This window comes from Grammomys surdaster, unplaced genomic scaffold (genome assembly GCF_004785775.1).
Source record: "Grammomys surdaster isolate TR1022 unplaced genomic scaffold, NIH_TR_1.0 130, whole genome shotgun sequence".
Classification (NCBI taxonomy): Eukaryota; Metazoa; Chordata; class Mammalia; order Rodentia; family Muridae; genus Grammomys; species Grammomys surdaster.
The window spans coordinates 3050597-3061933 of NW_021604588.1; the positions used below are offsets into that span (position 1 = coordinate 3050597).

General features: G+C 42.8%; 1 protein-coding gene across 8 annotated transcripts in view; it reads left to right on the top strand.

The window, feature by feature from the left end:
* The window catches only part of LOC114613377 (protein transport protein Sec16B), a 40966-nt gene that overhangs the window by 6696 nt on the left and 22933 nt on the right, over positions 1-11337 (top strand). For 6 of the 8 annotated variants that reach the window (XM_028758674.1, XM_028758668.1, XM_028758666.1 and 3 more), the window contains exons 4-11: positions 274-394; positions 1279-1378; positions 2477-2621; positions 3128-3279; positions 3618-3679; positions 5180-5315; positions 5763-5993; positions 10744-10841. In XM_028758674.1, the coding sequence (XP_028614507.1) occupies positions 274-394; positions 1279-1378; positions 2477-2621; positions 3128-3279; positions 3618-3679; positions 5180-5315; positions 5763-5993; positions 10744-10841 (1045 nt within the window). Of the gene's footprint in view, positions 1-266; positions 395-1278; positions 1379-2476; positions 2622-3127; positions 3280-3617; positions 3680-5179; positions 5316-5762; positions 5994-10743; positions 10842-11337 lie in introns of all 8 variants that reach the window. The other 2 variants (XM_028758690.1, XM_028758707.1) reach the window with 2 other exon arrangements.

Consider the following 11337-nt stretch of genomic DNA (forward strand, 5'->3'; position numbering starts at 1 on the left):
ACACACACACACACACACACACACACACACACACACACACACACACACATGCACGTATGTTGTGAAACTATTTAAAGCCAAGTAAACTGGTTCAGAGCATCTTGGGGCCTTTCATTGTTAGCCGTCACCGACCAACCGATTCAATGTAGCAAATACATTCTTATCCTTACTGTATTGCAACACCCCAGCATCACAGGTCTCCAGTGTTCTTCCAAAAGGACCTACAGAAGCAGCAAGTGACCTGCCTCTGTTTTGCTTTCTCTGAGGGTGCAGTGGCAAGGCAAGGGAGTCCTTATATCTGGCATGAAGACCATGGAGACCAGAGGCACTTCAGTGTGCACCATCGGGAAAAGCACAGTAGCACATCTGGAGCAAATAGTGATACCCAGTTCCAGTAAGTAAAAACACAAGCCACACTGACAAAATTTAGTTAGACTCAGTTGGGACAATCTTATGGCATCTGGTGGTCGTCCCTGTCCTACGGAGACACAGTTTGCTTTTGTTCCAGCCACAGTGACATGGGAATAGTCTTAGGAGGCGCAGGCCCTCTGAGAGCTGTGCTGTTCCCATTCAGGACTAGTCTACATCCTGTAAGATTACTTTAGGCCCTCAGTGGGAGAGGATGCATAGTCCTGCTGTCCAGGGGGACTCCCCTTTTCTGAGGAGAAGGTGAGGGGGATAATTAGAGGGAAGAATTTGTGAGGGTGGGACTAGGAGGAATGGAGGGAGGGGGGAATATGACTGGGTTATAAAGTGAATAAATAAACAAATTAAGGAAAAATTACTTGAGGCCCATCTAAAGGTCAAGTTCTATATTGGCCTCAATATAGAAGCAATGTGGTCTCCCAGTGATGGTTATGGCTGGGGCCTTCCTGGGGCTGGAGTGTTTCTCTGTCCCCTCTTCCTGGTAATAAGCATGGAACAATCTCCTAACATAAGACGCAGCAAGACTGGACATTACTAAACCATTTGTCCTGGTGCCTTTAGCCTTGGAATTCACCAAGCTCTGACTTAGGCTCTTCCAGGAGGACAGGCTGTAGTAACTAGTTACTCTCTGTAAGGTCTGGATCTCTTCTAGTAAATGTGTGTGGAACCCAAAGATCCCATCTTTCTAATACATTGAGGTGGGAGAGAGAGAAAAAAATGCTTTTTGCTGGAGCTCTCAAAATGGCCTGACACCTGCCCACACTTAGCATCAGGCCTGCCTCCAGCAGAAAGTATTTCAGCCTTGCTGGCTTGCCCAGGACCTGTCTCAACACTGCTGTCATTTTGCTGCAGATTTACCAGTAAGAATCCATACAGAGACAGCCCTGCTTCTACGTCTGGACAGGAGCAGCCTGGGGAGTTCTTTCCAGAGAGTGAAGCCCAGAAACAAAAGGTAAGCTAAAGTGGCAGAGGACTGGAGGCCTGTGGCCATGAGCTAAGCCACCTTGTCAGCAACTGCCAGTGGGGGTGGGGGTCTGCAGCTGCCCACAGAGTTCCCATTCATGCCACCTTCCCCTGCTTTCCCTCTTCTGTCTTACCAGTCCGAGGCCCTGATCCTGTTTTGTCGAGTGGGTAGGACTTAATTTACTATGAGGTGCTTGGAAAGAGAAGAGACTGCCATCTCCCTTTTAGGTGTTAGGGTGCCTCAGGGGACTAGAGGTTTAGGAAATAAAAAGTTGTTAGAATCTTTTAATTTAGGTTTGAAAAGCAGCCTTGAAATCTTTCCTGACTCTTTAATCTCTTTTCTCTAAAATCCTTATGCGTGCAGCATCTAGGTCATAAAATAGAGCTCTTAATAGCATTGATATAAATGGTTTATTATGAGATAATTTTAGATTCATAGAAAAGTTGCAAAAAACATTGTAGAGACGAGCTCTTAGTTTTGGTAGGCTTGAGTTAGTTCTTTTCTCCAATTAGATTTGTGTGATTTTTTTTTTGTAGTCAGTTTTTCTGTATCTATTACTTAATAACATAGGGCATAGGTTATGATGACTGATACTAAAACCCCTGTATGTGAACAGCACTTTACAGTGTACAAAAGCCTTCGAATGCACTGTTTATTCATCTTTCCTGCAATGAAAAATTTTTGCATACATGTCTGCAGGGAAATCATATTATCCAGAGTGTACATGTGTTTACAAAACAGCTAATTAATTAATAAGTAATGTGTATAGGAAAGATAGCTTAAATTTATACTGTAGATGAAGGCATTGGATCAGGAAAGCCCAAGTCACCTGTTTAAGGTTATAGCAGAGGGTGGTAGAAATAGAAGTTGAAATTTGAATTCTAGGTGACTTTGAGGCCTCTGGGCCATGCTCAACGGGACACTTTCTTCTTCTCATGAATCCACAGTTGCTGTGCTTAGTGGAAATTTCGAGCTTTGTTTCTTTGAAGAAACTCTTTGGAAGTAGAAGGACAGGCAAGCTCTCTGGGACTCCTTCCTACGTAATTTCATCGTTTTCTTTTCTTTTTTTTTTTCCTCCCCCTTCAGCAGTCGCTGACCAGCAAATCCAACCTTCTCCAGCAGCATGAGTCTGGGCTCAGCTCTAGCAGCTATGAGCTCAGTCAGTACATGGCAGCTGCCCCCGAGCAGTATGAACCTATGGTGTCAGCAGCTTGGAGGCCTATTCAGGCTGGTGGGTACCAAGTGGCTGTGGGAGCTGGTTAATTCTGATAAGGAAAGGTTGGGTGCTTTCCCGCCTTGCCTTTAGTAACGGAGCGTGCATCATAGGTGGCTACTGGGAAGGAACGCCGCTCCTAGTCATTGTGAGGTTGGGCCAGGAGGCACTCGGGAGTACTTTCAGGCAACAAATGAGAAAATGAGGACCAGGAAGGACTGGGTGAAGTGAGGTGAGGACACAGTGTAAATGCCAGTCGGAGGCTTGCCACAAGCACTGGCTGCAGAGGCTGCTTGTCCTCTGGCCATCACTGAGAATCTGAGAGGAGTGCATTATCATTTGGACCATTTGCATTATAATCTGACTTATTTTTCGAGGGTTAAATCAGAATAGCACATGACTTTTTCTAACCAAGTATCCCACCCAGCACCTCATCTTGACTCAGGTGGAATAGGAACAGCAATGTATCAACTAAAAAGTGCTAAAAATAAACCTAACGGTGTCCACATGTGTCTGTCGGCCAGATGACACCTCAGCGGCTGCTCCCAAGGCACCCATGAGGTTCTACGTTCCCCACGTGTCTGTGAGCTTTGGGCCAGGAGGCCAGCTAGTATGTGTGTCCCCCAACTCTCCTGCTGATGGACAAACAGCCCTTGTTGAAGTGCACAGCATGGAGGTAATCATTATCTTGGGCCTTGGGTAACGTAAGTACTCTGCTCAATTCAACTGCTTGTTCAGGCTTTCACTTACTTTGTTTGAGGCCGAGCATCTCCAGGAGGGGGAACTGAGTCACACGTGCCCTAGATTATGGGCAAGAGTGGGTGGGCTTTTCTCTGAAAGAAGCAATGCTAGATTTACATTTTCCCTGAGATGCCAGTGACTTTCAACAGGATACCTGTCTCCACAAGGCACTGAGCTACACCATAAGATGATATCCCTGGATATGAGACTGGATTAGACTGGTGGGGACTGGTTGAAATAATCTTGGGGACCTAATTTTATTTTCTACTCCAGGTTATACTTAATGATTTTGAGGATCAAGAGGAGATGAGATGTTTCCCAGGGCCCCTCATCAGGTAAAGTACCGCAAGTGTTGTTAAGGGAATGTGAGTGTGTGTGTCATATGCACACATGTGTGAAGGTGCACAGATGCATACACATGTGGAACCCAGAGGAAGACATCTGTTGTTTTCTTCTTTATCTCTCTTTCATCTTCTTTTGTTCTCTTAGTTTTTGAGACAGGGTCTCTCACTGAACCCGAAGCTTGCTAATTTGGCTAGGCTGTCTGGCCACTGAGCTCCCAGGATATGCTTGTCTCTGTCTCCAGAACTCTGGCATTACAGACACACATACCCATGCCTGGCTTTTATATGTGTGTTTGCAATTTGATCTCCTGTTCTCTTCCAAAACAACTGCTCTGACCCACTAAGTTATGTCACCAACTCCTAAATAAAGGCTTCCAAAAGCTGAGGAATCTTCCTGCCCAGGTCTTGGTTTCCAAGGAAGAAAATGTCTATTTTATTTGAAACAGATTTCTCTATGCCAGTTGGTAGAAAAAGAGGTGACGAGTAATTTTGGCAGCTGCTTCATATTGGAAGGGCAGGAAGAGAAGCAAGCCTAACGAGTTAGACATCTAAGACCAGTTCCATTTCACAGAGGTTAGCTGATGGGAAGCTTTAGTGTGCCAAGTACTTCACAGAGATTAGTGGAGAGATGGAGCACACAGTCTGGGAAAAACGGTCTTAAACCGGCTTTTCTTGAGCTGAGTTTTCCAGTTCCCTGACATTGTGAACGTCTGCCCTCTGCAGGAATGAACTGGAACTGCGTTAGCATTTTCAGCCACACCTCAGTGGCCTTTATCTGTGGTGGGTGTCAGAAGACCAGGGTGCCAGCTATCCTACTAAATAGTGGCTTATCATCCACCTTTAAGGTTTTCCCTTGAGAAATGATATAGCACTCGATTTGCCTACTCTAAAGGCCGTGAGACTCTGTTCATATGAAGGTCATTACATGTCGCTACCTACTTTGTACACTTTCTCCCCTATGTCTTACAGATTTGCAAAGAACTAAGTTGTATATCAAATAGTATGATGCTGGCCCCACTTGACACTGATTTGTTGAATGTTCTTGAGCAAAACATAATGTCTGTTTAACAAGCACTTACTTGATGGATGCCATACAGTCTGCTTATCCCTTTTTGTATGCAGGCAGCTTTTCTTAAAGTCCCGTCTTAAGGTAGGGGTGACACTAAGGCACAGAGCAAGTGAGACATTTGTGTAATCCAGACACAGACCCAGTCTTGTCTGACTTTAAACAGAGCCCTTACGTGTCATTCTGAGAAGTCACTTAAGGCCTCTGGGTTTAATCTTCTCATTTAAAAGATGGGAGGATGCACAAGAGAATCTCTGAAACTCCTTCCTGTTTTGCATGGAAATAAAATGATTTTGCAATTCCAGACTTCCAGTCCTGGACCGTCACACTTCTGCCATGTTAGCTAGTTGATTGTACAGGGAGCCTGGGCGACTGTACAGGGAGAGTCAGTCTGCTCAGGCCTTGCTTTCTGAATCGCCCCACAGAGAGGACATACACAAGGTGGACATCATGACGTTTTGTCAGCAGAAAGCAGCTCAGTGTCTCAAATCTGAGACACCAGGGAGCAGGGACTCAGCCTTACTTTGGCAACTGCTGGTTCTCCTTTGTCGACAGAATGGGGTAAGTCACTGCTTTGATATAGGGGGCAGACGGAGGCTGTGCTGAAGTTTTAGTCTTCGTGGGAGTTGGCACATTGCATAATTAGAAAAAGCGTCTCTGTGTAGCACTGTTGCCCCGAGGAAAAGTGCAGCTCCGGTGCTAACACCGATCTGTCAATGCTAACCTTTTCTGGAGAGTGCCCCCTGCTGGCTGGGATTTGTTGTTACAGTCCCTGGATTACTGCACCAGCCCGTGGAGTTGTGAGCGGTTTCAATGAGCTTTGACAGGCAGAGTACCCATGATAAAGAAGCTGATGTTTGAAAGTCAGTCATTCATAAGAGGTCTTCCATGTATTTGCATGGCTGCCTCAGGAGAAAGGCAGAGACCCTGCTGTTTCCCTTCTTCAGCCTGAGCCCAGCCTGGGAACCAGTTGGAGCATCCCTCAGGATGACTCTCTTTATCTTGCAGTCTATGGTGGGGTCTGACATTGCTGAGCTGCTGATGCAAGACTGCAAGAAGCTGGAGAAGTACAAGAGGCAGCCCCCTGTAGCCAACCTCATCAACCTGACTGACGAGGACTGGCCGGTACTGAGCTCTGGGACTCGCAACCTGCTCACTGGGGAGATTCCTCCCAACGTGGATACGCCAGCGCAGATCGTGGAGAAATTCACCAAGCTGCTTTACTATGGAAGGAAGAAGGTGAGAAAGCTTTTCCCTCAGACTTCAGATGAGCGATCACTATCCCTCACCCCATCTCCTGCTCCTCCAGTGATATGGCCAGAATACAACTTCTTTTAAATCATTCTAAAAGATCAGAAAGTTAAAGCAAGAAAAATAAAAATACATAGGTGTATGCCATCCACACCTGCAGTGTTCATGTTGCCCTACCGTTAGGAGACAACATCTGTTTCCATTTTATACATTTACTCCTAGCATTTCCCCATTAAAGATCAGTTTAAATGTCATAAACGTGCCAGGTGTGGTGGTACGATCATTTATCTGAAGTAAGACAGACTGAGTAGGAGGTCAACCTAAGCCATAAAGGGATACCCTGTATCAAAACAAATAAACAACTCTAAAGAATACATATATAATTTTTGATTTCTTTTTACATTTCGTTTCACATGGGGAATACCCTAATACCATTAAATATGTTCAACTAGTGCAGTTTTATTATTTTTATAGCACCAAGAATTTAACACAGTGTCTTGTACATGCTAGACAAAGTGCTCTGCAGTCAAGCAGACAAATAAACGTTCTAGGGCTGAGAGGTAGCTCAGTAGTTGGTCCTGTCGACTCTCCTTCTAGAGGACCTGAGTTCAGTGCCCAGTGCCCATGTTGGGCAACTTACAATCACCTGTGACTCCAATTCCATGAGGACTCAGCCTCTATCCTAAGGCTCACGTGAGTGTACCCCTCCCATACACATAATTTAAAAATAAAGAAAAAATGGGGCTGGAGAGATGGCTCAGTGGTCCTGAGTTCTCTTCTGGTGTGTCTGAAGAAAGCTACAGTGTACTCATATATGTAAAAAAATAAATAATTCTAAAAAATTATAAAAAATAATGAAAAACTTCACTATTGCTGGCCACTAAGACAATTTATAATTTTGTTAATCATTACAAATTGTGCGATTGCACATTTTGCTAGGAATTAATAGATTAGAGACTGTATTTCTGTTTCTTCACATGTATGACAGCTTAGTTTATGGAAAGCTTGTTTATAAATAATATCCCTGCCTCTGGAACTCAGGCCCCTCCCATCAACACTGAATACTGGAAGATTGCTTGCTGCCTTGTTTACTTTGGAACTTGTGCCCATGTTTTATAAAAGTCATAAAGTAAATCAGAATATTTAAAAATATGACTAAAATCAAATCAATTTAGTTAAAAAAAAAACCCAGAAGGTGATAGGAGTATAACAGAGGAAGACTTCCATCCCCAGATACTATATCTATCTCTTTAAAATAGCTGGAGGAGCTGGAAAGATGGCTCAGTGGTTAAAAACGTGTACTGTTCTTCCAAAGAACCCGAGTTCGATTTCTTGTACACATGTCAGGCAGCTCAAAACTTCCTGTAACTCAAGTTCCAAGGTGTAGACACCTTAGGCTTCCATGAGTACCTACACAAACTGTATCCACTCACACAGGCACACACACACCACACACATACAGACACACACACACACACACACACACACACACACACAGAGTTAAAAGCAAAATCTGTAAAAGATATCTGGATATATATTTTAGATGTATAATTATTTTTTATGGCACCATTCTGTTATCTTTATAGATTTCACATTTTTTATTTAACAAGATATCTTAGATGGTCTTTGAGGTAGACAGAGTACATGCATTCAAACGACCTGTGTAATGAAATATTTTTCTTTTTAAAAAAATCTTTTCTAATCATTAAAAGGATAGAAGGTGTTCTGAACTTGAGGACTGTACCCGAACTGGCAGCATTCTGGATTTGGCTTGAGGAATATTTTGCTGTACCTGCTCGTTGTTATACTTGCTGTATTGCAAGATACACGTTGCCTTCCCTCTTGCGAAATGAGAGTCCTCACTATTCATTTACCTCCCAATAGCTGGGGACCAAGCCTTCAACAACATGGAGCTTTGTGGAGAACACTGTCTTTTATACCCGAGCTAGAGCATCACTTGTCATTTTGCCCACTATGAAGGGACATATGCAAGATAAACTTCTAAAAGCAGAAGTGTTGGGTCAAAGTGTATGTGGTTTATAATTTTGATAGATATTGAAAAGTTGCCTCTTTAGATATATCAGTTAGCTTCGTGAACAAGGGGTGAAATCTTTACTTCACGTCCTTACCAACACTCCTGTACACTTGTGATCTGTGCCGATCTGAGAGGTGAAAAAGTACAATTCAGTGTATACATTTGCACTTCTGTGACTATGAATGAGTTATCTTTTCACCTGTGATGGTTCTTGTCATGGGCTTTCCCACCTTTTCCTACAGAGCCTTTTATCAGAGCATGCTGAATTGCTTGTACCCTTTATATCCTTAATATTCTAGACTGCTAATCTTTCTTTTTTAGGGTGCATCATAATTAGCTTTTCCTCATTTTTAAAATAATTTATAACAATGAGGTTGAATTACTTTTGAGACTTTAACATTTTAAAAGATTTATTTATTTTCATTGTATATGCCTGTGTGAGTAACACACACACACACACACACACACACACACACACACACACGCACCAGGGTGCCTAGGAAGGCAAGAAGAGGATATCATGTTACTGGCACTGGAGTTACAGGTAGTTGTGTTACACCATCTAAGTGCTGGGAATTGAACTCGAATCTTCTGCAAGACCAGCAAGTTCTCTTAACTGCTGAGCCATCTCTCTGGCTACTACTTTGATATTTTAATATTTTATCTGAGTTCTTGTACATGATGTTTTCTTTTTCTGTATTTAACATGATGATATCGAAACAGTGGTATCAAATTACAGCCATTTTCTATATAGTGATTATATGGCAGAGAATTGTGATTTTTGCCAGTGATTCATTTATTCTGTTAAAACAATAGTTGTAGAGGACTGGAGAGATGGCTCAATGGTCAAGAGCACTAGCTGCTCTTCCAGAAGAACCAGGTTTGATTACCAGAATCCTGATGGCAGCTTACAATTGTTTGTAACTCCATTTCTAGGTAAATCAACACCCTCAGAAAGAGTGCACATAAAAAAAAACAAATAATAAAATAAAATAAAATAAAATAAAATATCCACAGTGCTACTTCTCACCCAGTGGAGCATACAGAGGATAAATAAGTCTTGAACTTTTCCTTCAAGAAAGATAAACAGTGTCTATAATAACAATAACAAAGGCAGAGATTAAAAAATTATTTTCTACCTGTCAGGCGCTAACTCAATATCTTCTATGCATTATCTGACTTATCTCCATGGAAACGTGTGTGTTAGCTTCTATTTTTGTTTTACAGATTTACAGGTTGGGTGGTTAGATTTAGGTGTGAGGCTTGAATCTGGGTAGCATGAGCCTGAACAGGCTTCTGGGAAGCTCACCACACTAAGAGGTAGATGAGAGTCAGTGAGTGAGTGATGGGGCGGCGGGGGTGGCTGCAGGTGATGAATGAGGAACTGGGTATCAAGATACCTTTATTCATATTTGACTCAGGTATTGGTTCTTGGATTTAATAATCCTGCCAACTTTGATATAAGGTCTCAAGTTCTTATTCATAAATTATATTTTTGGGATGGGCAGAGTTCTGAGTCAACAGACAATTCCAGACCAATCTATCGGTCACTTCTTTTAAGAACAAATTAAAAAGAATTATGAAATAGTTAAAGCAAGCTAAAGAATTATTCTAATGCCATCTTTTCACTTGCTTTGAATCCGAGGCTGAATTCCCAAATTGTGAATATTAAATTTGCCTCCTCTATCCAATAAGCTTACATGAAGAAATGTTGGGATAATAAAGATACTTGTTATGTGGAGGTAGAGTTAACCCATTAGTGACTTTCCGCCAGATACCGTGTGCTTATTTTCTACCAAAAAAGCTATTAATATTAGTTCTAAACCTCAACTATAAGTTGAATTAAACAGGCAAATATATGTGTGTATTTTGACGTTTACAACTTTAGCCTACTTTACTCAATGGTGCTACCAATTTATCCTGTGAGAGCACCTGATTGTTTACAAACAGTCTCCGCCCTAGGCTCTCAGGCTAGCTCCGGTGTGCGCAGGCTGAAGCACACTAGTTAATTGCTTTTCATCAGAGTACACAAATGAGTCGTAGGTTATCCCTCCTCCATATCACCAGACTGAGGATGCGTGACCTTCACCATCTCCAGCTTAGGATTTCCAAGGTTTCCCAGGAGTCCTTTCCATTCCAGGAACCCGATGGGGTGAGAAACGTTAGGAACGAGTGGGATGGATGTTATGGGCCAAACCTATAGGTGGCGCTGCCATTCCCATGCCATGGCACGGGACTTAGCCAAGCTCACAGGCCGTGTGGTGAGAAATTTCTGCTTTGTGCCTAGGAAGGAAAACGTCGCCTCTGCCATAGCTGTTAGCAGGGCTACAGAAATACATTTAAAGTTTTCTTTTTTATTTGTATCTTGAGACTTCATCTCTGGGGTGAACCCGTTTCCTTACTTTTGGTATAGGTTCGTACAAGTATTCTGTAACTTAGACCGAAGGGATGAGACTGCTGGGTGGCCATGTTTGAGGAGAAGCTAATGCAATGTCCTAATGGATGACGGCTGGAGGAGTGGAGAGCACAGAGAACAGCAGCACGCTGAGTGGAGCTCAGGCTCCTTCTTGATCTTCTTCATTTTCTACGTTTCTCTGGAATTTTCTATGGCTTGGGATACAGACATGCCTATGTATGGAAACTGGTTGTTTTAATTGGGTAAAATGGGCAAGGTACTATTGAATGTCATGCTTTGCTTCTCAGGAGGCCTTGGAATGGGCTATGAAGAACCACTTGTGGGGTCACGCCTTGTTCCTAGCCAGTAAGATGGACCCAAGGACCTACAACTGGGTCATGAGTGGGTGAGTCTAGCTTACAAAGACCAGAAGAGCAGATAAACCTCCCTTCTAAAGGTGATGTGTGTGTGAGTGTGTGTGAGTGTATATGTGTGTGTATGTGTGAGTGTATCTCTGTGTGTGTGTGTGTGTGTGTGAGTGTGTAGGGGAGAAGTGAAAAATGCATTGAGAAGTTTCACACACAGTTGCCCAAGTTCTCTTTATTGAAATAGATGTAATATTTCTAATTTCTTGATTCTTCTTCCCTCCCCCTCCCTCCTCTCCTCTCTCCTCCCCTCCCCTCCCTTCCCCTGCCCTTCCTTGCCTTCTTCTCTCCTCTCTTCTTCTTTATTCTCCTTGTCCTTAGCATGCTGAGTACTGTAATTATAAACATACCATCTTCATGTTCAGTTCTCGAGGTTCTTCATTTTAAAATATTTATTTATTTATTTATTTATTTATTTATTGTGCCTCTCTCTCTCTCTCTCTCTCTCTCTCTCTCTCTCTCTCTCTCTCTCTCTCT